Source organism: Nelumbo nucifera, chromosome 6, assembly GCF_055504915.1.
Source record: "Nelumbo nucifera cultivar China Antique chromosome 6, China Antique-T2T, whole genome shotgun sequence".
Taxonomy (NCBI): Eukaryota; Viridiplantae; Streptophyta; class Magnoliopsida; order Proteales; family Nelumbonaceae; genus Nelumbo; species Nelumbo nucifera.
In genome coordinates this window covers 3,252,013-3,279,857 of record NC_142654.1, presented here as the reverse complement: position 1 = coordinate 3,279,857, position 27,845 = coordinate 3,252,013, and the positions used below count along the sequence as shown (strand labels likewise).

The window sequence follows — 27,845 nt, the reverse complement described above, 5'->3', positions numbered from 1 at the left end:
AATCCAAATTAATTGATCCAAACCCAACTAAATTTCTATTCGACCCATTACCTGGTTGTAATGGGTTATAGCAATACTAACATGGGTGAATGGCTCATCACATCACCATCCATCTAGTTTACACTAGTTTACACAGATGCTTAGATGCTCAAATCCGATTAATTGACATTGTGAAAATCAAGGCGGAGGAATGTGGTATTCAAAGAGCCAATTGCAGGGCCCAGATCGACTTTTTAATGACTTATTGAAAGGATTGTGAGGGTGGATTTCTTTTTGTATATATTTATTATATATATTATATATTTTATATATTATAAATTAATAAATACGTATTATATATAAATATATATTTATAATATGTTATTTATTATTTATTATTTAAAATATAATATTTTATATATATTTATAATTTTTTATTATATATTTATACATATTTTTATAATAAATATTATAAAGTCAAAAAACCAAAAAATCAATGAATCGAATCGTTGATTAATCAAACCGATCAACCGATTAATCAACTGGTTTCGGTTCAATTCCGGTTACCGATTTTCCAGAAACCAGTACTACCGATTCAATTTACAAAAAAAGGCCCACGATTCGATTACCGGAACCGTGAAGCACCCCTACTTACGGACCACCCAAAATTATTATATTTTTATTTTTAGAAATATTTAATTAATGCATAAAAACAGGTATTTCTTTAAAATAGTATCCAACGGAGGAATTAATTAAGGCATTAGTCATTAGTCAATCGTTACACTAGATAAGGCTTAGTCACAGCTGGAATAATTTTTATGGGTTAGTAGAGAGGCGAGTAGAGGGAAGTTAGTAGGAAATCCGGACTGTTTTTTTTTTCAGGCTCAAAGGCAAAATTAATCCATCCACCTACTATTTCAAACTGTCCGATGTTGTCATTCCATTTCGCGGGTTCAAATCAGCTCGTTAATCCACAACGCAGACAGAGCTCTGTCTATATATTGCTTGATCTGACAACCTGATACCTCCTTCATACTCTGCACAAAGGGACTTCACCTCTAAGATTGCTGGTTCGCCTGAACCCATGTTAGCATGTTTAGATAATGTTTAGGCTTTTAGAAAGAAGAGTAGAAATTTTACTGTCAACTGAAATCCATAACAGGAAAAAAAACACGATGTGTTGAATTAACAATTGAAACAATTACAACAGAGGCCTTTTGTTCAATACACAGTTAGTGTTGATGAGATAATTTCTTCCAACATGAAGCTTCTTCTTCGCCTTCCTATTCAAATTTCAAAGCATATATATTCGGATGTAAAAAGAAAAATAATAATAATAATAAACGAGAAGTTATTCAATTCTAACACCGATCAATACTGAAATGAAACTTTCTGCTTGCACAGCCTACACGGATCGGACGAAAGAAGAGAGCTTAGAGATTTCAAAAGCCTCCTCTCCCACTTGTAGCCCAGGGAGATCTCACCTTCTCAAACCAGCCCCAGTATTCAGGATTGTAGTGTGCCGGAGATGAGACCGTCGGCCTAGGCGTGAACGGTCCCGCCGATCCTCTCCAGAAGGCCAAACACTTAATCAATGTCTCCCCCAGCTTGCCTTCATTGATGGCCTCATATACCTTCTCTATGTGCTCTCCAGGACTCACCTTCTTTGCACCACTCAGAAGCACAGTCCCTACTTCTGTCCTCACAAACCTATATATGGGATAAGTCCTACATTTCTTAATCCTGTTTGGTATGGGGAAATCGCCATTGTCGAATCTCTCCCTGGCCTTGGCTACCTCCTCACCCAATCTCGCTTTCAATAACTCTTGAAATACGGGTATCCGTTTAAATATTGAGTACCCGCTGTCAGTCTCCCCTTCCTCTTTTGGAGATTCCTGAAGCGACTTTTCCACCAGGACTTCCCGCAGTTGGAGGAGTAGAGCGTATGATGGGTTCGTCGGATCGTCGAGGTAGGAGAACACGGGTTGGTGTTCGATAATCTGCAAGATTTCCTTCTCGCAGAAACGGGTTTCGAGCATCGACCCGTCTTCACCCGTGTACAGTGTCTTCCTTATTACTTGGTTGACGATGTGTTTCATCACTTCCTTCATGTTCTCCTCCAAATGTCGAAGATCAACCGCCTGGCAAAGTGCCACCATATACGTTGCAGACATGAGCTTTAAGATCTCTATGGCTTCTGCGCTCTTCCTTGCGGAGATCAAACCGAGGGAGTTGACGTCCTGGTTATGTTGTTCTGCGCTTTGGACATGCGTGGTGACTGGGTTGGCCAGGTATTGAAGCTCCGAGCAGTAGGCTGCCATGGCGATCTCCGCACCTTTGAACCCGTAGTCCAGGCTCGGGTTGGGCCCGCCGCTCAGATTGGAAGGCAATCCGTTGTTGTAGTAATCACAGACGAGCTCAGAGAATTGAGCAAACATGAGCTTCCCAATGGCTGCGATGGCGATTCTGAGGTTATCCATCGAGACCCCGATTGGCGTTCCTTGGAAATTCCCTCCGTGCAGAGCCATGTCGCGAGCCACGTCAATCAATGGGTTGTCGTTAACAGAGTTGATTTCTCGCTCGATAGAGTGAGTCGCCATGCGAATCACTTCAATCTGTGGCCCAAGCCATTGAGGGGAGGTCCTGAGCGCGTAGCGATCCTGCTTGGGCTTTGTAAGCGGGGCCTTCTCGTGACGGGCCTTTGCCTCTTTCATGTAGTCGCTCTCGTCCAGAAGGAACTCCATGATGGCCGCCGATTCGATTTGGCCAGGATGGTGCTTCAGCTCGTGGGTCAGCGGATCAGTGAACTCGGGCTTCCCGTGCATGACTTCGCAGAACAAGGCCGAGAGTACTTCAGCAAGGAGAGCCAATATATTGGCGTCGAAACAAACTGTGGCAGCTACAGCAGAACCGACTGCAGTCCCATTGACCAGAGCTAGACCTTCCTTAGCCTGCAGCTCAAACGGAGAAGGGATTCCAACTCGCTTCAGTGCCTCCAAGGCCGTGATTTCTTCCCCGTCCGGGGTGACTACTTTCGAGTTATGCCTGCCGGTTAGTAAGCCTGCAATGTAAGACAGTGGCACGAGATCACCGGAAGCGGTGATAGTCCCTCTCAAAGGCAACTTAGGAATCAAGTTTTGGTTCATGAGCTTGGACATGGTTTCCAGTATCTCCCACCTTATCCCGGAGTAACCTTGCATCAACGTGTTTGTGCGAACGAGCATTGCCGCTTTGGCGTAACTGGAAGGAAGATTCTCCTTCCCGATGACACCGGCGTTGAGGAAGCGGATGAGCTCCGTCTGGAGATCAGTGGTCTTGTTGGTACGCCGGTGGGACGTGGCACCAAAACCAGTGGTGACACCATATGTATCAGTCCCACGAGCAATATTCTCGGCGACCCAATTGGCACTTTTTGACACACGGTCCCTGGCCGCAGCCTCATCAAGGCTAACTGCAACATCAAGCCGACGAGCAACCGCAGCAACCTGAGCGACGGTGAGGGTGGTGCCCTGGAGGTTGACCGTCTTGATCTGCTGGAATTGAGACACCATGCGACGTACTTCGTCATAGTGAGTGCATTGGAGAGCCTCGGCAGCCTTCTTCCAGTGTGGTGGATTGGAGACATAAGAATCTCCAGCCACCCAGATGGGGTTCTTTCCATCCTTTGGGATGGGAAGAGTGGGAGGGCGGCAGTTGTCGACTGGGTGGCGGATTCCGCTGGTTGCCATTGCAGCAAGGTCTGAAGGAGAAGAGTAAGGACCTGTGTGTTACAGAACACTAAAAATAAATTGAGTTGAGATTAGTGTTCCGAGAGAAGGAGATGAGTTTGTGGGTATATATAATAATAAGAAATCAGAAATGATGAAGTGGGGAGGAAGGGGTAATAGTGGGGCAGTAGCAGTAGCAGGAAGGGGAGATGAAGGTGAAGGATGGCTGCGCCAACGATGAAGTCTAACTTAAAATCCAAAAGAATTTGAACACAAGTATTGGTTGGTGGGAGTGGGAGTGGGACCAGGATTTGGTGCGTTGCTGGCTGGCTGGCTGGCTGGCTCAACCTCAACTGCTTCATGGATCAACTCTGATCAATGGAAGGAAAGCGGAAGTTTACCACTGTTTTCCCCGTGATCAATTTAGAATATAGGAGAGGAGGCTAAGCTATAGCCTATGGGTTTTCATATTTTCTTTTGATAATTGGGTGAGTTGGTGAGTGCTTGTCGCTTTGGTCTGGTGTGGCGGTGGCACTATAAATTTGACTGTTGATCAAGTCCAGTGGCCACTTAATTTACATATATATTGACCTTGACGAATTTGTGATTGACTTTGATGAGTAGAGACCTGACCCACAAGGCCACAACTCTTTTTTTTTTTTAATGTTTCGATAGGCATGACTCATGAGAGAGACCCACACAACTCTGTATTGTCTCCACGTCCGCCTGCCTCTTGATTCATTATTCTTCTTGCCAAAGCCAGCCAGCCCAGTCTTCTAGCTTTTGGCTAGTTGAGGTTCCTAAAAATCGGACTGAGCCACCGGTCCAGCTGGCAAGTTCAGTCCAGGATATTTGGTATTTCTTTCCATCCATCCGTGAAATCAGCACCGAACCCAGTCTGCTGATTATTAATTTCAGGTTTTCAATATCAATGCTGAAATTTCATCATTTTTACTCCCTTCCCTTCCCAGTTCCCCAGTTCCTATATGTGAGGTTCAGGTAATGGTATTCTTTATCAAATTTGCACCTGAGACTATGAAATACCCCCACCAACCCTGAGCAGAGAGAGAGAGAGTCTTATCTCTGTATGCTGCTGACGAATGCATAGTTAAGAGACCGAGGCAAAGCCTGAAAGCATCTTACCTTTAAAACAAGCTAAGTATGTGGATAAGGCAGGAGTTGGTAAGGAACGAGTCTTATGCAGCTAAGCTCACTTTGACAACGAACTTAACAAGTCTAAGACTATTTCTTCATTGTAACGGCACATGCTACGATAAAATTGACATTGTATAATCAAATTTTAACTTTTATATATCAACTGCACCAGACAAGTATTCGCTTTATAATAGTTTTAGATAGATGTGTAAAAGTGGTTGAATATAATCTATGTAGCGGGTGGATTTAATTGAATATATATATATATATATGCATAATTTCTTAAGCAGTATCCGTGAAAAATCAAAACTTGGAGATTGCTCCCACAAAATGCGTTCCAACACGCTTCCAATTTAATCTGGCACCACACATCTCACCGAGTCCGGATCTCCGGCTAGCAAAAATCCCAACCAACATGATCTGTATCCACACATTAAGTGTGGAACCCATCATACATGTGATGTGCAGATACAGATGATATTGGATCTCATTGGTTAGGTTTTTTATTGGCAGGAGATTCTAACTCGTATGAGATGTGCATTGTCAATCATGTTGAAATTAGAAAATTAATACAATTTTCCGAGAAAAGCAAACCATAAATTTATCTTTTTTTTCTTTGAGGTTTTTATGATTCAGTCGAACTAAGATTTTTTAGGGGTAGACTGAATCCTGCTCGTGGATTGATGCTAAATTTACGGGCAGGATGTAGTTTATAAGGGGCATTGCAGTCCAAAAATTCCTTTTTCTTTTTGTTTTGTTGATGTGGCAATTAAAATTTGTTTTGAAAAACAAAATATCAATGTCTAGTGACCATAATACACTGGCCACAATACCCTACAACAACACATCTAGAACATTAAGGAGGTTATAAGGGGTGTTGGTCAATATATAGGGTTTTTTTTATCATTTTGTTGATATGGTACTTGTATTTTATTTCATAAAACAAAGCCATGCATATCATGGTTTTCAAAACCGGACCGGATCGGAAAAACAGGGAATCGGTCACTGATCTGACCGCTTCCGTTTTTCCCCAAAACCGTTGATTTTGGTCAGCAAACCACTGAACCGGCCAGTTAACCGTTTGAACAGTTTTAGCCATTTTTTTATTTTTTTTATTTTTTTTATCTTTTCTGTTAGAACGAGCCGACCATTCGGGTTCAAACCGATAACTGAACCCCTGACCGATCCGATTTTAAAAACTATGATACATATTGTTTAACAAAAGGTTTACTGACCACATCAGGAACAATCTGTTGTACGAGTCCAGATCTGATCATGATACATTGCTGGCCATGCCCATCCAGTTATACATCCGGAATATCGGTGATATAAAGTATAATCAATATTCCCGATATATGACACGATACGTATGTGTGATTCATGGAAGATGTTCCCATGTGAGGTTGTAGTGCCTTGTGGCTAGTATGTTGCCAGTGTATTGTACTTGGTCAGCATATCTGAACTCTTGCCTAACATCCTACATCCATTAGATATAAGAGAAAACTTTGGCAGTCCATATTTACAGCCTGAGCCTGGGCTGTTAACAGGGCTTTTGCTGCGTGAGTTAGTTCACGCCAATCGCCAGGAATGTACAAAGCACCAGATTTTAGATCTACTAGCCACAAGAAACTATAGCCGCACATTTCCCAACGATAAAGCATGGTTTTCAAACCATGGAGCTTTTAATTCATGTTTTTTTATTTCAGTTTTTAATTTTTTCTTTATAAAAGTATTAAAATTGCATTTTGAGGTTAAAAAAAGGGTTTTTTGTGAAAACAGTAAAGCAAGACACCTACAGCTCCTTGGAACGCACAGAGCTTAAAAAGTTACCCCCAAAAAATTACCTCAATTAGACATTAAAGTACAAATTTATGGCCTCCTAAATTTTGCATACGTAGTTAGTATGTAACTTGCAATCTGATCACCATGTTGATCAGGTCAACAGTCCAACCATCTGGGTGAGATGGTTTTTGACAAAATCAACATTTTTGGCAATTTTTTGGGTTTTACTTAAATTAAATCTAAAATCTTGACCAAATAACAGTTCAAACAGTTCAATTGATCGAATCAATGATGAGTTGAAAACACTAACCATTACAAAGAGTTTGTATGAACTTATATATCATGCAAAAAAAAAAAATCAAAATATTGATACCATGATACGTATTACTTAAGACTTGATGAAACACTAGTTTTTTTTTTTTTTAAGACGAAACAATAAATAGGATAACCTTGAACACCCCCCCAATACTAAGGTGTGTTTGTGTCTCTTTGCTACCTCAATTATCAAAAATTACATACTGTTCTTACCCATGATCCACCCCACCCCCAATTTTTACAACTATACCGCAAAAGCTCCTCCATTAGCCTACTGTGAGGAAAATGGGTGGAAAAAAGTTACATGCAATCATGTGATTTGTTAAAATTTTCAAAATGCCCAGATTGCCCTTATCTTCTTCATGTGGCATTTCAAGAGAAGAGAAGGGCTTGTTTTCTAATTTGCTTCTTCTTTGGTGGTGAGATGCTTAATTTTGTTTTGTTGGATTTGATCAGAATAAAACCCCACCATACATGCAAAACAAGCAGGATAAATTTCGTCATTTTACTTTCACTATTGACACAATTGTGATAGTTCATTTAAAGAAAAAAAAAAACTTGTGAAAGTAAGAGAGGAGGGGGCATATAAGGGTTAAAGCATGGTTTTCAAATCACCATTGATCAGACGATTGGATCGTTCGACCCAGGAACTGTTCAAGCAATCGGTTCTGTTTTACCCCAAACCTAGTTTTTGGCCAAAAACCATTGAAAAAGTTAATAATTCGTGGACTCAGGCAGTTGAACCATCAAACCCGTTTAATAGTTTTTGATTGTTTTTTATTTCTAATTTTTTATTAGAACAAGCCATGCATTTAAACCAGACGATCGGACCGTCGACCCAAAAACCGATGGCCAAAACGATTTTATTTCCAAATTGTTTTTTTTTTAATTATGGTTTAGATTATCGATCCGCCCTTTATCAAATGTATCATATCGTATCAACAAGCCACCAATACTCTAAATAGAGAAGATTTGGGATTTTTGGTATTTTTAGAAGGTAGACAGGCCTAAAAGTCTAAAACCAATCAAACAATTTTGGGTAAAAAAACTAAACAAAATAATGTTTTGTGGACCGATATGCAGGTTCTTGCCTATGGGATGTTATTATATTTTAAAACATGGAGATATCTGCAACTTTTGATAGTTTTTAATAATAAAGACTAAAGGACACAGTTACCTTTTAAATAATAGCGTGCAATAATGGTGGAATAATGGACGTCCACTAAAACTCAAAAAACAGAGTATTGATGCTTTTAATTACTCGATGTACTGAATTTTAACATTACACAGTACCGACGCCCCTTTGAACCTTACTATAAATAAGATACAAAAGATACATGATAATAATTTATATGAAGTGTGTGGATATTACTATCAAGGTATACCTAAAAAACGTGGAAAGTGATATACGCACGCTTTAATCCACTAAAACAAATCTCATTAATAATTCAACTAGCGGGGGGCTGGGCTAATGACAGATTGTAGAGATCTTGGATTGGATTGGATCAGATTCTACTTTATATTTTTTAAATTAAAAAATAATTACCTTTTAACTTATTTATCATTCATTAATATAAATATAAAAATTGAAATTATCATATATAAATTTATAGATTAAATTAATATATTATAAAATAATCTGATTTGAATGTATCATACAAAGGAAGCCTATCGCACATATTCAAAGTATGAGAACAAAACATCAAATGGGTGTTAGAATGAGCATCAACTGGGCAAGAAATATCCCATGAAACATAATTGCAATTCCTGACTTTTATTGAATAAACTGGAAGGTAGGAAATAAAACTTGTACCAATACAATCTTCAAATGTGATGTAGCATAAATTTGTCAATACTTTGAGTTTCACTTGTTTCCTCCAAGTAAATTCTCTATACATTGAGTTCAAGAAATGGAAAAATGATGAATTAGAAATTAAAACCTAACTACTTTAAATAAAAAAGAAAAAAGACTGAGCAAATAGTAAGAAAAAAGATTTTAAATTAACAAAAAAGAAGGCTAAAAATGTTGCTTGTTCACAAATACATAGAGGGCTTATGACTAAATTTAAGTAATATATGATGTTCATGTTCAACTTTGTGCATCTGCAAAATTGAAAACAAAATCAAATCATTAGTTAGATATAATGGATAAACCAACCAATTTCAACAAAAAGAAAAACAAAGTTAGCATTCATAAGAGGAAGGGAAAGTTGTATTTGGTTTTATTGCTGGGGGTTGTCCCACCAGGCATCAATAGGGAAATTTGTATTTGATTTTATTGATAAAGCTGGGACATTATTTCTAAGATAAGTTGTTGCCTAAATGATTTGTTCCGAGATGTTAGATGTTACAATGTCGTTGGAGGACGAAATCCACCCTCGTCAAATGATACGACCAGCGTGTCCACCATGCAAAATATAATTAGTAGGTATGATTAATTAAAATTCATTATGTTGTAATTAATTACAACTAAGAGATTAAGGGATTGATTACTTACCCACTTAATCTCTTGAATGATTACTAGATTGATTACTTACCGATGTAATCTCCTAAACGGTCGCCGGTAATTCGACAAAGCAGACAACACTATCAGCTCAGCTGGTATGAACTACAAGAAGTGTAGGAGAAGAAGAGAGAAGGGGGTAGGGTGATAGAGTTTCGGGGTAACACGGTTGAGCACCGAATGAAGACAAATCCATCTTGTAGAAGAAGGAAGGTAGGGTTTGGGACTTTGGGACCGAGAAGAAGAGGTAGGGGGCAAAAGAGGGTTGCAAAGATCGGACAAGAGAAAAGAGCCTATAGGAGCAAAAGTACATACTGTCCGAGGGGAAAACAGTAGGGTCTCTTTCGCTCTCCTTAACCGGAGGGCAAAATAATAGGGTTTCCTTACCTCTCCTTCTCGGTTAGAGTAGAAGGATATATAGAGTTGAGGGAAAAACGGAGATTGATTGCTTATCGATGCAATCTCCTAAACGGTCGCCGGTAATCTAACGAAGCAGACAACACTATCAACTCAGCTGGTATGAACTACAAGAAGTGTAGGAGGAGAAGAGAGAACGGGGTAGGGTGGAAGAGTTTCGAGGTAACATGGTTGAGCACCGAATGTACACAAATCCATCTTGTAGAAGAAGGAAGGTAAAAGAGCACTATAGGAGCAGAAATCCATACTGTCTGAGGGGAAAACAGCAGGGTCTCCTTCGCTTTCCTTCACCAGAGGGCAAAACAATAGGGTTTCCTTACCTCTCGTTCTCGGTTAGAGTAGAAGGAGATACAAAATTGAGGGCAAAACAACAGGGTTTCCTTAGCTCTCATTCTTGGTCAGAGTAGAGGGATAGATAGAGTTGAGGGGAAAACGACAGGGTCTCCTTCGTTCTCCCTCACCAGAGGGAAAACGACAAGATTTCCCTTAGCTCTTGGTCAGAGAGAGAGAGAGAGAGAGAGACTGTAAGAGTTAAAAATGAGTAGAGAGAGATAAAAATGAGTAGAGAGGCGGGGCCGCGGGGGAGGCAGAAATTTGAGTCACACGATTGTATTGGATTGCTCTCACGTGGGATTCTTGATCTACTCGCACAAGTGGATGCCATTTACTAAAACCTGGTGCTGCCACGAATCACCATTCCATATATATATAAAAGATACTTGAAAACGTTAAATTCAATGGTCAGTTGATTTTTTTACTTTTTCATCTTTCATTGTTGATGTGGCACCAAGAAGTGAAAATTTTGATAAAGTTTTAATTAATCCCGTGTTATTTTAACAAGTTGTTACGATCTTATGATAGATGCAATTGTTAGACTGTTGTCTTTCACGTAGTGATGGCAATTTCTATCCTATTCGGTGGGTATTTTTTGCTTAAATGATGGGATTCTACAATCCATGTGGGTACAGGTAGGGTATGGAAATAGGCTAAGCCTGATCATTTCCAACCCGTATATTGTTGTAAAGCATATAAATTTTATGTACTAGTTGTTGGATTTAATAATATTTTAAATTTTATGTGAAGGATAATTGATAGTTTATGTATTTTTTACATTTCTTAGTCAAATAACTAGAAATCTTGATGTTTATTTGTGTTATTTTACTTATTTATTGCTTATATATGACAAAAATAATAGGAAATTAGATATAGGTTTTAAACCCAATTCACTCCTATCCTTGAATGCTGGGAGGGCAGGGTCGGGTAGGGTTTTGCACTTTCATGTGCAGGGAGGGTTTGGATTCTCAAAATCCAATGCACTGCGAGTTTTGGGGTGGGTACGGGTTGAGAGGTTTCGAGAAACAGGTAGGGTCTAGAATTTACAAAGCCCTCCCCGAACCCACCTCGTTGACATCCCTACTTTCACGTAGGTGACTGAAATTTAAAAACTTAATATTTAATTGCCATTTTCAATAAGGTTAGTAATAATAGAATAGGTCATGGCAATACTAAAATACTGGTACCAAGTTGGAGGATATGCATCCTATCATAATCATTTCATACACTAATTTTAGGTTTTATTGGTAGGATTTAAGAATGTATGGTTTAAAATTCAAATGTTTAAGGATTTAGGGTTTAAAGTTTAAGATTTAGGGTTTAAGAATTTAGAGTTTAGATTTTAGATTTTAGGGTTGAAGGGTTAAAGAGTTGAAGGGTTTAGAGTTTAAATTTAGGGGTACAGTCTACTTATCCCTTAAATTTAAGGGTTTAGGTTTTAGATATAAAAATCAGGAGGTGGAAAGACTCGTGTCCGTGGTAGACAAACCAAGTATTGCCCATTACTGGCCAAAGCTGCATGGTCCCTCATGTTTCCTTTTGGAGAGCTCAGAGCTCAGAGCTCAGCTACGATCTAGGCCATCTTGGGCGAGTTCGGATTCAGTCCTCATTGAACCGTTTATGTTTATTTTCATAAAAAGATATTCTCAATGCATGATTGCAAGAGACTGTGAACAAGGTCTTGTTTCTTCTTGGTCCTGGAGGAGTCTGTTAATGTGTGAATACATGAGTCCTGGATGACTCATGTGACCCAAATCCCTCTCACCTCAAGGTTTATTCAAACCGGACTTCAGATCCTCCTGTTACGAAGGTCACAGATTTGATAAATCACAGTTTTCGGCCCTGGAAGATAAGACCTGATGAGAATTTTGTTGTGGGAGGAGGAAGACGAGGCAATTCTTGCAATCCCTTTATGCGGGGTCAAGAAGCAGGATGAAATAGTGTTGGGCCTGACCAGAGATGAAAACTTCTCAGTGAAGTCCACTAATTATGTGGCCAAAGAAAAGTCTTCACTAGCAAGCATGCAGATGCTATGCCTACTCCTGTGTCTGGTCGGAAAGAAATATGGAAGCTGAAGGTAACCCAAGAATTAAGTTTTTTCTATGGCGGTGCTGCCACAATGCAATGCTGTTCTGTCAATGGCTAGACTCAAAGAAAGACATCTTCAAGACCACGACTCTTGTCCTAAATGTGGTGATCACCCTGAGACTCTAGGCCGCCATGCCCTTTTGCTAGAGCCTTTTGATTTGAATTTCGAAATCGAATTTGATCCTCAGAAAACCGTCTTCATACTGTCCTCACAGCCTCTCTCCCCATGAATAAATAGACACAACTAACGGAGATATTCTCAATGTAGGACTGCAAATGGCTGTGAATACAGTATGAGAACAGTTTTATAAGGAGGAAATCCGAATTCCTTTGATTCCGTTTAAACTTCGCATCAAATCCCTCAAACTGGCAATCAGATGACATCGGTTGGGTCCTTTCTTGGCTTAAGCACTTAAACTCTTATCTCCTCTCAGTCTGGGCGATTGCTTGAAACTCAACGAACACTCTGGTTCATGAAGACCGATCCGACTTCCAAAATTGTTGATTGCTAGAATTTCATTGCCTGGTTCCGAGCTCAGTTAAGCTCTCCCAAATTCTTTGGCTGGTCCACCCTCGCCTTCTTGGGAAAGCCCGGTAGAGGCTTTTTTTAAATGAAGAAGTACGGATACACCCAATGCAAAATTCTGAATTCCAGCCCCCCCCCCCCCTACTACTATCCCTTTCCCCCCTATAAACCACATCCTGCCTGTGAATTGACATCAATTCACAGTCAAAATGCATTCCCCTGTAATTTGGGGCTATATAATTCTGATCTGGGCTGATTGGTCATTCTCCCTTTTTTTTAATTGAACTAAGATACGTCCAGAAGTCTCGCATGATAAAGCAGCTATTGGTTTCACCATAAGATATTTTGGCGACCGTAACTCCGCAGGCGGTGGTCGGATTGCATCTTCCTCTTTTTTAATTCTTGAAGCTTTGGCTGTTAGAAGAGGACTAGCCGAAGCTTTGAGCCTCAGTATTCCAAACCTTTTGGTTGAATTGGATTCCCAAGAGCTTAACAACGCTGTTCGATGAAGCACAGTGGGGTGGCTCCAATCCTTCTGATTAGCAGAAGTGATAATCAGATCGCTCACAAGAATACAAGATAGCTGCAGTTTGTGCTGCCCCAAAAAAAAAATTGATAACAATGTGAACGATGTTTACACTTTACAGTTTACCAACCCATTTGCATCATGCGTAGACACCATGTCAAACAGAGGAGTGAGATTATTCAGTAATGCAATATTCAACAAAAGAATGGCCACTATGCCCCCCACCTACCAAAGGCGTGAACCGCATTATAACAGTGGTCAGGACTCAGGAATAAAGTGGTTTCTTTGTGCTTAAATACCTACTTGCGGTCAATTTCTAAAACAGAACACATTTATTCCGAGAAGACTTTCACTTGAATACCTACGAATCTACGATCAACAACCAAAGCTGCAGCCTTTAACAACGAAACTCGTTTCCTCCAGAGTTGATACCGACCAAGCCTACCTCAGTGACGGAACGAACAGACGTTAGTGAACGACTCAGGTTCAATGTTATTAATCAGAAACTGTGGTAGAATAGATTACCAAAGGGCGTCGACGGAACAGAACCATAAATTCTACAGCCTACAGGGAACGCATAATCCTAGCAATTCTGGGTTCTCTAAAAATGTAATCGAAAATGATATGACCACTCGAGAACCAGTAGACCAATCTGTGACTTTAAAAGTACTTGGTAGCTTTTCTGTCAGATCATTAGAAATGCGTATACGAAAAAGGGTTCAACGGCAACATGCACAAGATGGTGCTTATGATGGTCATGCAATTAAAAAAGAAAATGCATGACTGCTAATCCAACAATTCCCTACCGGGGAAAAAATAATATCCTACTTGAAATTAAACAAAGGGCATTTTAAAGACTTACAGAGAAGTAGAAGTAGCATTTCTGTTCCAGAGTCACATTCAAGATCAAAGCACCCCCTACACAACGTGCCCAACGGGCACCAGACTAGAAAAAACCTACAATTACACAGTTAGCCAAGTGTACCATTAGAACATACAGATTGTAAGAATCCATCTGTTTATGCCATCAAGGACGTGCTCTCTTGTTGCTGCAAGACGGACACTTGTACTGTTTGATGTGTTCAGCCCTCGCTGGGGTGATCTTCACACACTTTCCATGGAACCACTTTTCGCAAATGTCACAGCAAATCCAGAACTCATCTGAAGCATAGTTCTCACCACAAGCTCCACACAGGGTCTCTCCATGCTCCTCTTCATCTTCCTCGTCTAAACCCTCCTCCTCTTCCTTTGGAAGCCCTTTAGAATACTTGCCCTGAGATTCAGACCCTCGCTGCCAAAATAAATGGTAAGATATATATATATATCAATAACAGGTTAATAAGGCTTTCTGGACAAAGAGAATGAAAGCACTTCATTTTACTTTTTCATAGCATTTCAACAGATGACCAGTATTTTAAAAACCGGTGCAGAGGCTGAACCACTTCCCATCCAGGTCACAGGTCAGCGGTTTACCCATTTGGGCCGCATGGGTCACTTTACTTTTTAAGATTTTATGAACTAGGAAAGCTAAAACTTGAGATTGAGGGAAGAAAAAAGGCTTTACAAAAAAATAGTGGGCCAAGACACCTTAGGCACTTTACATCACATAGATCGCAAAAAGTAAACCAAAATATAAAAATTAAAAAAAAAAACAATTTGACCACCAAGCGCAAGGTTATGGCCTCTAGAACTTTCTGTACTATAGTAATTTGTAACCTGTGACCTGTTGCCAGGGTCAAACAGTGGCAGTTCAACCACCTATCAATGGTTTTAACCAAGTCAACAGTTTCTGACCAATTCCAGGGTTTGGGGTTTACCCGCACTGGAATTGATGCCAAGTGACAGTTCGAACAGTTCAACCACCCAGGTCTACAACGGTCTGAAAACACTGCAAATGACAAAGAAAGTTGGATAGGTGGTGTGCAACAAGCTCTTTTTTCATGTTCAACAGGAAGTTCATCTGATGGAATTATCAAAAACCTGGAATCCAGTCGTTTGTGTTACCAGTTTGACCACCCAGGTCACAACCTTATGTTGGGTTTCTGCCCAACACAGACACTGATTCGAGATAGTGTAATCTCCTAGAGAAGAAGAGAAAAGGGAAGAGAGAAAACAGAGAGGTTTCTGGGTTGAGTCAAGGTGTGTTTCTTATTGCTTTGCCCTTTATTTATAGGTGTACAATTGGTAGTTGTAACAACTCAAGAATTCAAGAATCAAGATTCCCACTTGTATCTTGCATAGCTGGCTTTACTCCATGTGCCATTTTCCTTGAGTAAACCCTCTTAATAGCAGGTCTACTGACTTCATTTTGTTCTTGGCTTCTAATACCTTACAACTGCAAAATTGAAGCCCATTACAGAGAAGACTTCGTGCTAATTGAAGGCAGAACTATTAGCCCTTTTTCAAGGGGTGAAATTAGCACAAAGCAGAGGCTGTTGTGGGTTTGAAGTTGAAGGAGACTGTTAAGTGGTGATCAGTTAGTTTTTCCAAAGCTGAAGAACTTGATACCTTAGATCTCAAATTACAGGGTCTGCTAGGTGCTAACAGGCTTAGCAGATGGTTGGCTAGAATGGTTGTCAACAAAAGAGAGCAAGATTGAGCAATGCCAGGACCAAGGGAAAATTTGTATTACATGATTCTCTCAGCAAATGGCCTAAATGCTTTTTCTGCCACTAGTCTCTTTTTGGAAAATGTTTCTTTTCCCAAGTCATTTCACATACAACCAGTGGAAAATAGAATTTTTGGAAACTGTACATTTTCATCTTATCATAATCACCATCACCATCATCCATGCCTATTATATGCAATTGGGATCAGCTAAATGAATCCTGTTTTGCCAATCCATTCATTTTCATCTTATTTGCAACCAAAAAGAGCACAGAAGGTATGATTAAGGGTGCAAATTAGTCATGCAGAACCACCACCTGTTACAAGAAATTATAAAGACAAGAGAAGAGAAGAAGTTTGAAAGATGATATGAAAGACTTATATTTCTCAAAAACATAATGTCATACAACCCTAACATAATGTGTATTTAAAAGAAACCTAGAACCAAAAATTACAATTAAGTCCCTATCAAATATGAAAGTTTCACTTAACCCCCCCCCCCTCCAATGAAAATTACAAATACCCACCAAGAAGAAATTTTACAATTAAACCCAAATTGTGCATTAATCAAAGTAACCCTAAGCTAATGCCGTCTACACCTAAAATAAGTACGAATTCTATGTGGTGCTTTGGTCTCAAAGTTATCTCCATCAATTAGGTACCTGGTTTGAAAATTTTACACTCTCAGGCCCTGGTTCTCAAGCTGGGCCCACCCAAATTGCACCCCTAGGTATGATAGATTCCATGCTAAAATCAATTAGAAAGAGATGAACCTCCTATTCTTCCCTGATAAAATAAAATCAATGACTTGTTGCTAAAAGAATAGGTAAGACTTTTCCACTCTACAGTCCACACTCCACACTCGTTCCAGTTGAAAATATCTTTTACATAAAAAGAAGTCAAAAAATAAACCAATTGAATCGAGAAATTTGGGGAAGAGTTTCAACAACTAAGAATTGATAAAATTAAGAAACAGTAATATAGGTGACATTTGGCACTCAACCATCTAACTCAGCACATGCTTGGACAATTAGAAAGGGTAAATTAATGCCAACCTAGAGTCCAAAATACTAGTCAGTCCAACTACAATGCATGTCATGGACCAATCATTTAAAACTTGGCCCAAAGAAAAAGGAAGAAGAAGAAACTTCAAGATTGCTTTCTTGTAGGGGTGAGCATTTGGTTAAAACCAAAAAAAAAAAAATGAACCAAAAGTTTCAGTTTCGGTTTTTTTTGTTCAGTTATTTCAGATTTTAGTTAATTCAGTTTGGTTAGCCGAAAAAACCAAATTAACTGAACTTTATTATTTATACAATATATATATATGTGTATATATTAATATTATATATATATATATATATATATATATATATGTGTGTGTGTGTGTGTGTGCACATGTGTGTGTGTTAACATATATTAATATATTAAAGAAAACCGGTTTTAACTGAAACAACCAAATAAACCGATTGTTCACTTGTCACAGCCCAATAGTCAATGTTCTGAAACTTATATTGGAAATTGGAATTTGCATCAGTGCCTCACAGCCCATCCCAGCTGTGTATTAGGATCATCTCCCCATGATAAGTACGGGAGATGTTCCCAATGCATGCTGAGATGTGCATGTGGGGCATGCTCTGTGGGGTGCCAATCTGATCTCCCTATATTGGAAACTGACTCACTAAGGCTGATGGATAACGGTCCAAATCCCTATATTTGTTAGCATCTACGAATAAGCCAGTCTCAGGCCCAAGCAAAATCCCAAAGAGTCTGACCATCCAGTCTAGTCAAAAGTCACATAACATGGCAATTACTTTGATCAGATTCTATTTACCAACTGTAAGCCAGAAAAAAATCACTTTACCGATTTAGAATTTGGCTTGGATTTGTTGCTGCTATGATTTGAAACTGACGATTTTTCCTTTACTTGTTTCTTTGCAGTTCCAGTCACAACCTCGAAAATTGTCGGGAGATCATTTATCATGCTAAATAGACGCTTCCTGCATGACAAAATTCCAGCATGAATTTTTCTTTTTCTTTCATGCAGGATTCATGCTGTTGGCCACACTTAAGTGGGAAAGGATAGAAGAAGACTTTTTTTGATAAATAGGATAGAAGAAGAATTCTAATACAGCATTATAATACAAAGAATTATAATACAGCATTTCACTTAAAAAGTCCAAACCAAAAAAAAAAAATAAACATAAGAATTTCTTTTTTTGGGTGGGTAGAAAAGATAGAAATTTTCTTTGCATAATAATGAAACAAGCTGATTACAACTTACAAGCACCCAATAGATTAAACTTCTACTAACAATATGGTTCACGACCTCCAGTTAACCTTATTGTTTGCAGTTTAGCACCAAAACTGGATCAAAGATCAAGCATGCCTTCAGCGTATTCATCTAAGTTCTTCCAAAAAGAAGTTGCAATCATGTGCTCTACATAAGCACAATAAGCGACCAGCTCAAGTTGGAAAAGTTATATTGAAAAAACATGATGCACCTTTGTTACAACCAAGTACACTAACCGTATTCCAGAACCAGCAAAGCATCCACAAATTCTAATACCTTTCCACTTAGATTATATTTTGCATAAAAAACCAAAAAGACAGTTTTTTTTATGAATAACGGTAAATTTCATTGTGTAATTGCTGATTTGATCAGTCGGCCTTTTCTGGGACTGATCTCAGCCTCCATTGTATAATTTTTATCTCAATAAATATTACTTAACCTTTTCCAAAAAAAAAGGGTAAATTTCATTAAATACCACCTTAATACACAGAAATAGTGCAGCAGGCTAAAAGGAAACAAACCAGCTCACCCAAATGGGGCCATATACAGCAGAGAGCTCATAAAAAGATAGACAGAAAAGATGAACTTAAACCTTACAAATTACAACCCAGATCTGGTTAAGGATTAAATAATGATACAATACACCCTGTATCAGGCGTATTGCATCAGAACTAGTGCATCCAAATACACATGGATACACCAATACAAAAGTGTTTTAAAACATTTAAAACATTCCAATAGATCCAAACCCTCCAATGATTATAAAATAAGAAAAAAGTAAAAACAATTTAAAAAAGGGAGTACCAGTCTTTCTTTTTTTTTTTTGGGAAAAAGGTAACATAATATTTATTGAATCAAAAGCTACACAAACAAGCTGAGATCAGTCCCAGAAAGGCTGACTGAACAATTCAGCAATTACATATTCCACCAAGAACTGGAATGAAAAACAACAGACAAATTACAATTTCTGAACTCCTCAAAGACCGACACCCAAGAGATTAATTTGCCCACAGCTTTCTGGATAACCTCTTCAAGACTTAAAGCCTTATTACAGAAAAGCCTGCTATTCCTCTCAGACCAGATGGACCATAAGACAGCACTAGGAATAGTCTTCCACACTATCTTTCTTTTCTTGTTAAGCCCATTAAAATTCCAGCAACACAAGAGCTCCTTTACCGAACTTGGCATAACCCATCTTAAGTTCATAGAGATGAAGAAGTGATTCCACAGCTGAGAAGAAAATGGGCAGTGAATGCACAAAAGATCAGTAGTTTCAGAATTGTTCCCACAGATTGCATGAAAGGTCCAAAAGCCGAATGCCCCTTCTCACAAGATTAGCTCTAGCCAGACATTTATTCAGAACCATAGTCCATACTAGAAAGTTGGATTTAGATGGGCTAATGGGATTCCACACCTGATGACAAGGGAAATCAGTAGCACCCATTCTACAAAGTTTGGAAGCCAAGGACTTGACAGAGAAAACACCATCTGGATTCCACTTCCAATACCACTCATCTTCTGAGCAGAAGTCAACCTCTTGAGTCTGAAGAACCCAGTCGAAAAGGTTCCTTCTAAAGGTAGGGGACCAAAAAACTGAATCTCCAGATAAGCTGCAACACTCAGCAAAAGAAGCCTCTTGGTTAGATGCACACTAAAAGAGGAGAGGAAAAGATTCAGCAAGGGGGCCATCCAAGCACCAAGAATCCTTCCAAAACTTGGTTCTACTACCATTGCCAACCTTAATTGAGATCCCATCAGCAAGAACAGAGAAGTTCATCATTATCCCTTTCCACAGAGAATTTCCCCAACTGGGAGGAGGGTCCCTAGTTCTCCAGTTGCTCCACTCCACTCCATACTTGCCAACAATGAGAAATCTCCTAGGCATCATTTTCAGCCGCAAATCTCCAAATCCACTTATAGAGAAGGGCAGAATTAAAAGTTTCAGCTTCCTTATGCCAAAACCACCTTCATCCTGGGGAGGCAGACTTGATCCCAACTAACAAGATGAATTTTTTTCTCCTCTTCCCAACCCCTCTAAAGAAAATTCCTTTGGAGTTTTTCAAGCTTTCTTGCAACTTTGTTAGGAATTGGGAAAAGGGAAAGAAAATAGGTAGGTAAATTGGAGAGTGTGCTCTTAATCAAAGTCACCCTACCCCAAGAAAGGTATTTTGCCTTCCAAGAAGCCAATTTTCTCTCCATTCTTTCAATAACCAGGTCCCAAATTGAAGATAGCCCACAACTCACCCTCAGAGGAAGACCCAAATATTTAACTGGAAGAGACTCAACCTGACAAGCCAAAATCTCCGCACAATCAACTAAGTTGGATACCTGACCCATTGGAATGATTTGACTTTTATTCCAATTGACTTTAAGGCCAGAGACCACCTCAAACCAAGATAATTACATAAAGTATCATTTGCAAATTGGAGAATGTTAACCTTCTCCCCCTCCAAAGTAATTGCAAAACCTTCCCACTCACCAGATTCAGCAACCTTTTTACAAAACAAAGTGAGGATCTCCATTACACATATAAATAGTAATGGAGACAGGGGATCACCCTGTCTAAGACCCCCGCAACTATCAAAGAGGCTTGCAGATTGTCCATTAATCAAGACTAAAAATTTTGGAGAGGTGATACATACTTTTATTCAGTTCCTCCATTTCTGCCCAAAATTCATCTGCTGCAATACAAGATCAACACATCTCCAGTTGGCATGATCATAAGCCTTTTCAATATCAAGTTTACAGATCAGCCCTGGGGGAACCTTCTCTTCTTATTGAATGAATTAGCTCATTGGCAATAAGCACTGAATCAAGCATCTGTCTACCCGGAACAAAGGCACTTTGATTGTTAGAGATAACACTACCTAAAACCCCTTTCATTCTCTCAGCAAGGACTTTGGCTAAGATTTTACAGAAGCTATGCAGAAGACTAATCAACCTAAAATCTTTTATATTCACTGCACCTTCAATCTTCAGAATAAGGGTAATAAAGGTAGTGTTTAAACTCCTCTGCAGTGAACCTCTCTCATGAAAGACATTCAGAATATCCTATTTTACAAAGTCCCAGCATTTAATGTAGAAAAGATTTGTAAGTCCATCTGGCCCCGAGGAGTACCAGTCATATTGATACATAATTTGAGTATCAAGTGTATCAATATTTTAATCCTTAGGCCTAATTCTAACTCAATTTTCCCAACCCCAACTCTAGCCAGAGAATCTGCCAATAGCATCACTCCTATGAACCCATTTGAATGAGAAATTCAATAAGCCACCTAGAAATTGAACCAATCTCACCAGTTTGGGTATCAAGTGTATCGATATTTTAATCCTTGGGCCAGGGCAACCCAATTCTAACTCAATTTTCCCAACCCCAACTCTAGCCAGAGAATCTGCCAATAGCATCACTCCTACGGACCCATTTGAATGAGGAATTCAATGAGCCACCTAGAAATTGAACCAATCTCACCAGAGTCCTGAATTTCTAAGGACATTGGTCCTATGAACTCATCCGGCAAATGATGGTTTGACAGTCCCCTTCCACTTCCACATTCCTCATACCTTGCGCACTCAATGGTTTCAAGCCTTGAAAAGCTTAGAGAAGAATGTTACTAACAGCACCCTAACATAAGAAGCTCTTGGATTCCCTAAACAGAACCCATCAAAGTTAAATTTTACCACCCCAAAAGAAGGGGGAGTCCACTCTACCAATCTCTGTTGCATGTTATTTCGGATATTAGCCACAACCTGCCAGCCCCTCAATAAATCAAGGGAAACTCCTTAAATTTTCAGAACACTGAAACAGATCAAGCATGTCTTTAGCATATTCATCTTTAAATTTTCCAAATGGAAGTTGCAACCATGTTATCTATATCACAACTCACAGATAACCATAATAAGCGACCAGTTTAAGTTAGGAAAATAATTTGAAGGAACATGATGCACCTTAGTTCTAACCTAATGGCCAGCACATCAACTATATTCTAGAACCAGCAAAACAACCACAACTTTTTTTTGATAATTACAAAACAACCACAACTTCCTATACCTTTCAGCTTTAGATAATAATATGCATAAAAAAAGGCATTTGAAGCAAGGTGCAAACTTTTTTTAAAATTTCAAAAAAAAACAAAAATAAAATGAAAATGATATCAATTCAAAAAATTCAAACTTAGGTTTTAAAAGAACTTAATATTTTAAAAATCCTATTGGCTCAAATTATAATACATAATATATAAAATATATTCAAAGTGAATATATAAAAATAAAAACAAAAATATAAAAATATTCAAGCACTCAACAATTCAAACAAGTGAAACTTTCCATCTATTTATTTTTATCCCAATTACATTACTTCAAGCAGTTAATGTGATGTTAAACATATTGTGTTCCTATTTCTATGAGATTGCCATCATAGAAATAGATTGGTTCTGTGAAGGTCCTAAAATATATAAAGAGATTGGTATTGTTATTTTAGTTGCATTTCATAGTGTTTTGGGAATAGAAATCAAATGGTTTGACAAAAAATATTGTGTTAAAAAGGACGAGAAAACACTAGCAAAAAGGGGGTTTGGACGCAAGATTGGGCTGAGGCGCATGCATGGGCTCAGGTGAAAGGCACACAAGAGGCACGCCTTTTCAAAGGGGTCGTGCCTAGGCAAGGCAGATACCTTACCTCCAGTGTGCCTAGGCATGCCTTTAAATCACTAGTTGAGTATAGGTGTACTATATGGTGGACAAGTCGGGTTGGATTCAATATCTCTTCTTCATTTAGTCAGGTTGGATTGTGGCTTCAGGTCAGTGTTTTAAAAGTGTAAGGCACAAAAGGGAATTTTACACTTGAGGAGCAAGGTGCAAGGTGAGACGTGTGCCTTTTTCGGGGTGCAACTTGGGCAGGCTTGGGTTGGCCTTTTGTCGAAAATTTAAATGGACCAAACCCAAAGGCTTGATTCCAAAGCAGCATAAAATGCTAACTCGGTCCAACCTGAGTTGCACCCCTAGACTTTTTGAATTAAGGTGCAAATTTAAAAAAAAAATCAAAAAAAGAATGTAAAAATTTCAAAAAATGAAGAAAATATTAAAAACAGCATTAATTAAAAAATGCAAACTTAAATTTTAAACTAAATGTTTTAAAAAGCTTATCATCTGAAATTAAACTACATAAAACTAAATGTTTTAAATTGAAACTTTCAATTTAAAGCTTTAAGCCTCAAAGTAGAAAAGCAAATTTGATGAATTTTAGAGGGAAGGTAATCCAAAGTCCAAACAGCATTTTGTAACAATAAAGGAAATAGTCCAATTTCAAAAACAACCCCACCTTTGGTAATATAGGATATTTTCTAAGTGAACTTGTAACAAGGAACATATTGGCAATTAATCATAGAAAGATTACCTATCATTTTTATCAAATCCAAATCTGGCACCAAAATAAAATGCCACAGCAAGTAACCATGCATCACTATGGACTGCAACCAAGGACAACCAGTCCTTTTCTTGCATCCCATCTCTGGCGAAGTTGATGCCCAAAGCAGGCTCAGGGAGTTCTGGGGGCACCTCTTCAGCAGGCAAATTGACTTCCCACTGCTCACTAGGAAATCCATACAGGCAAAGATTCTCCTTCTCTGCAAAGGACATGAAATAGTGAATAAGAAATCCATAGAGCAAAGGAGTTGTGAAAACAGGCAATTACAAATAGAAAATTAACAAAGTTATAGGCAAATCCTAGATTAGAATCACTAATGTACAAAGTTACAAAACATTGAACACAATAAATTTACGAGGATAATATACATGTTTTTGGACAAAGCAGCGAGACCAGCATAGAGAAGCAGTAATGACAAACAAACGAATTAATGAGGAAACTCCATACTTAAATTTTCCAATTCCAACTTATGAGGTTGCATTTTGCAAAACATTGAACACAATAAAATACCACAACCCCTGGAAATTTATATATTTTTATTGCATTTATTTATAAAATTTGGGGAACAGCTGCACAGGGAGGTCTTGTGCTCTAGGAAACTGGTGTTGTGCCCTTCTAGAATATTGGTAGAGGTATTCAGAAGAAATGGGTAACTATCAAGGGAGAGCAGAGGATTGCTGAAATCTTCTTTCTATAATGCTTCTTGTCAACAGAAGGATTGCTGAAATCTTCTGTTGTCTGGTTATCTTGTCAATGGCTTGTCCTTGCCATGTCAGGGTAACATGACCAGCTATTCACGGGTCATTAACAATTGCCACCAGAAATCAAATACATCAATCATGTGAAAACCACATCTAACAGAAATGTCGATATCAGGTCATCAGCCACCAATCACCATATCAGCAGATTGAAGATCAGTTGATGTAGATTAGGATCTGGTTTTTTCTAAAAAGAACTAAAAGTTGAATACAAGGACATACATCTCCTTTTTTATTTTAATAAGCCAATAATTTCCATCTTAATTTGCTTTCTCTTAAAAACTATCATTCAAATGGACAATCATCTCTTTCTGTAATTACATCATGTCTGGACAACAAATAGTAAGAACTATGTTCCTCTATAGCTTTTTTTTTTTTTGATGAATATGTTCCTCTAGAGCTTCCCATGTCATCATAAGAAAAGAATCACCTCATACATTCCTTGCACCATCTGTAAACTAAAATCCAATACCACTTCCAGCATATTGCTCTTCTTCTTTACATGTCTGGCATATGCACTTATATAGTTATATTCTTTTTGAGAAGAGTGATCTCAGGCTTCATGTGCATCAATTGTCAATGCATACCATATGTTGTCTGGCCTTTGCATTTTAAGAAGACAGATCAGCACAACGGAAGAAAAAAGACCTTAAGAGATAAAAACGTGAGAAAAAATAGACCTCAAAAGATATTGTTCAACTTTAACTTATCAGGCTCAAACGACAGTCGATTAGAAATTTTAGTCTACCATTTTCTGTACTCTGAAAAAACTTACCTTCTCTTCCACTCAAATGTAAAACAGAACAGAATCTAAATTTTGTAGGAATAAAAGCCCCTGCTCCATGTTATTGCACACAGGTAGGTTGTTTTTTACCACTCAGATAGGTCTTTTGACCCACCTAGGAAACTCTCCAGACACAAAGATGGCCATCTCACATACTCAGGTCAAAGCATCACCCAGGCCTGATCCAAATTCTGGGCACATGAATGGACAAAACTGAATACCCGTAATTCGTTATTAAACAACCAGAAGAACATGGAAGCAATCAAGCAACTGTGCACTTCTTTATAGAAATCAAAAACATAATAAGAAAAACAGTTATCTATGAGCATTTGGAGGTAATATATCCTAAGCAATCAGTAACAAAAATACTATATTGTTCTAAAACTAAACAAAATTTACAATCATAACCCCAGTCCACCCTAGCACTTAAAGCATTCAATCCAAACGATATATATGAACAAAATACACATAAAGAACACGCTCTTAAAACTTCATAAAGTAAAAAAGAACGAAAAGAAAAATCAAATTAACATCCGCATCGTGAAGCGAGCAAAGATAATCTTCAAGCATAAAAGCAGGAATTGTGTAGAACTTCTGCTTCCCGTAAAATAGTAAAAAAAACGGAACAAACCGAGACCAAGAAACTGCGGTATCCACAAAAAGAGTCCAAATCAGAGAACCTGAGAATAAAACCACATTACGACATCCAAGCATAATGAACAACTCAAAGAAAACTATTCATGCACACATATTATCACAAAAAATAAGTAATAATAATGAGAAATAAATATCCAAGGGAGAAGCGAAGCGTAAACCCTAACCAGGATCACACTGCTGAAAAAATTCATCAACATCTGCAAGAAGAAAAGAAGAAAAACATGAGGATTGAAAAGAAAAACAGCCCAAACACCCCAAATTCAACGTAAAAAAAAAAAAAGATAAACCAAGAAAGGAAAATCAGAATGCCTCGAGAAATGAAATAAAGAAGTACCAGTGGTGAGAGCTTTAATCATGCCAGCTCTTCGGCCCTTGAAATCCCTAAATACCTCCTCGACAGTCCGAGGATTGTACGTTCCACCTCCGTCCATTGCTACAAAGCTTCAAAACCGTTTTTTCCTCTTCTAAGGGAAGTAAAGGAGAGAGAAAAGCCGGAGGCCAGTAGAGATAAGACACAGAAATTACTGGTTTGTGAGGATATCCGTCCAGATTTGAAGGACGCAAAAAATTAAACAAACAGAAACAGGAGAAGAGAGTGAGAGAGTGAGAGAGATGGCGAGAAACTGCAAGAGCTTGGAGAGAGATAGAGAGAGTGTGTGTGTGTGAGAGAGAGAGAGAGGTGTTTGAAAGGAGGGAAGGGCAAAATATTTGACCTCCCAGAGTTTGAGAGAGAGAGATATGAAAAAATAATAATAAAGTTGGCGGAATTGAATCACCTAGAAATGAGAGGATTAAGTGGATTTGAGACAACGGTAACAAGTCCGCGAAAATGGATTGTGATAAATGGAGGAAAAGGCTAACGTGAGCCGATGAGTGTCTGGTCTAATACAGGAGAGGAGAATCAAATGTTTTGTTGTTGGGACTCTCGGACTCTTTGGATCTTGGACAGGGTTACAGCCTACAGGGGTTTCCACTTTCCACTATCCAGTTTCGTTCGAGTTCAAATCAGCCCCCACAACGTCCCACAGTTCAAATCATCGGGAGATGCTCTCAACACACGGCGGAGATGTGTTGTGGGATATTGTGGGGGGCTGATTTAGTCCACGCTCGGGCTTGGCTCATCACAGATCTCACCACACCACACCAGGCCCCAGGTATAAAGTTCTTTCCATTTTCCAGATGACTGAACCGGATCCCACGGTTGAGATCGAGAGTGATATCATCTGATTCTGTATATGTCGTCCACGTAATAGAGATTGCTGATTGCATCACATTCCAATTGGACCGGGTTGGTTGGGATCTGCTAAACTTTTATTTCTCCTGCACTAACTAAAGACAATCAGTGTATGATACGTTTGGTTTTGTAGGTATTTATACGAAAAACACCTTCACATTAGTGATATATATTAGCATGTGTTTGGAACCGTGGATAATTATTGATTAAACGTTTTATATTTTATTTATTTGAAAAATCTAGAAAAGCAATGATGAATCCATTTATCGATACTTAGGTGTTATTAGGCTTCACATCAATAAATCATTAAATAAACACCTACCCATTGAGTGAAACACTAAAATGAAACTTCTATTAATGGCAAGCACGTACATAAATCGACGTCTATTTTTACAAATCCCCATGTGTACGAATTTACATAATGGAATAAATGTTGAAGTGATGTCTATGTAACAATGTTTATTTAATAAATATCCACAATTCCAAACACCCTCTTAGGTATTAATATCTATTGTGCATGAAACCACTATTTGGTTTTAATGTTTATAAAAACAGATATTAAAAAACAAAAAATGTTTGAATTTATGTGCATGAACTGATGGAAGAAACTTCAAATTCTGGTTTCCCTCAAAGGCCCAAAGTTGATTGAAATGCAATGCTAACCTGGTGCATATAGTTTTCTGAACTTAAGAATTAAATAATGCAACTCATCAACATCTATAGTAGTGGCTGCCTCTCCTTCTCAGTCTCTAAAAACCTTAA

The 27,845-nt window shown here is 38.5% G+C and overlaps 2 protein-coding genes and 1 long non-coding RNA gene across 3 annotated transcripts; all 3 read right to left on the bottom strand.

Annotated features, from left to right (window-relative positions):
• Positions 1 to 1,113: 1,113 nt before the first annotated feature.
• Positions 1,114 to 3,806, bottom strand: LOC148790554 (phenylalanine ammonia-lyase 2-like). Its single transcript, XM_088890130.1, has one exon. The coding sequence runs from the start codon at positions 3,705 to 3,707 to the stop codon at positions 1,422 to 1,424; it is 2,286 nt and encodes a 761-aa protein (XP_088746256.1). The 5' UTR covers positions 3,708 to 3,806; the 3' UTR covers positions 1,114 to 1,421.
• Positions 3,807 to 8,687: 4,881 nt separating this feature from the next.
• On the bottom strand, positions 8,688 to 12,851 carry LOC104609365 (uncharacterized). The gene is made up of 2 exons (XR_737256.3): positions 9,476 to 12,851; positions 8,688 to 9,041 (listed from the first exon to the last, which is right to left on the bottom strand). It is a non-coding gene; the product is annotated as an uncharacterized LOC104609365 (long non-coding RNA).
• A 1,290-nt stretch (positions 12,852 to 14,141) lies between these two features.
• On the bottom strand, positions 14,142 to 26,574 carry LOC104609364 (PHD finger protein ALFIN-LIKE 4). The gene is made up of 5 exons (XM_010275662.3): positions 26,184 to 26,574; positions 26,014 to 26,046; positions 23,621 to 23,849; positions 17,800 to 17,935; positions 14,142 to 14,622 (listed from the first exon to the last, which is right to left on the bottom strand). The coding sequence occupies exons 1-5, from the start codon at positions 26,278 to 26,280 to the stop codon at positions 14,359 to 14,361; spliced, it is 759 nt and encodes a 252-aa protein (XP_010273964.1). The 5' UTR covers positions 26,281 to 26,574; the 3' UTR covers positions 14,142 to 14,358.
• Positions 26,575 to 27,845: the final 1,271 nt, after the last annotated feature.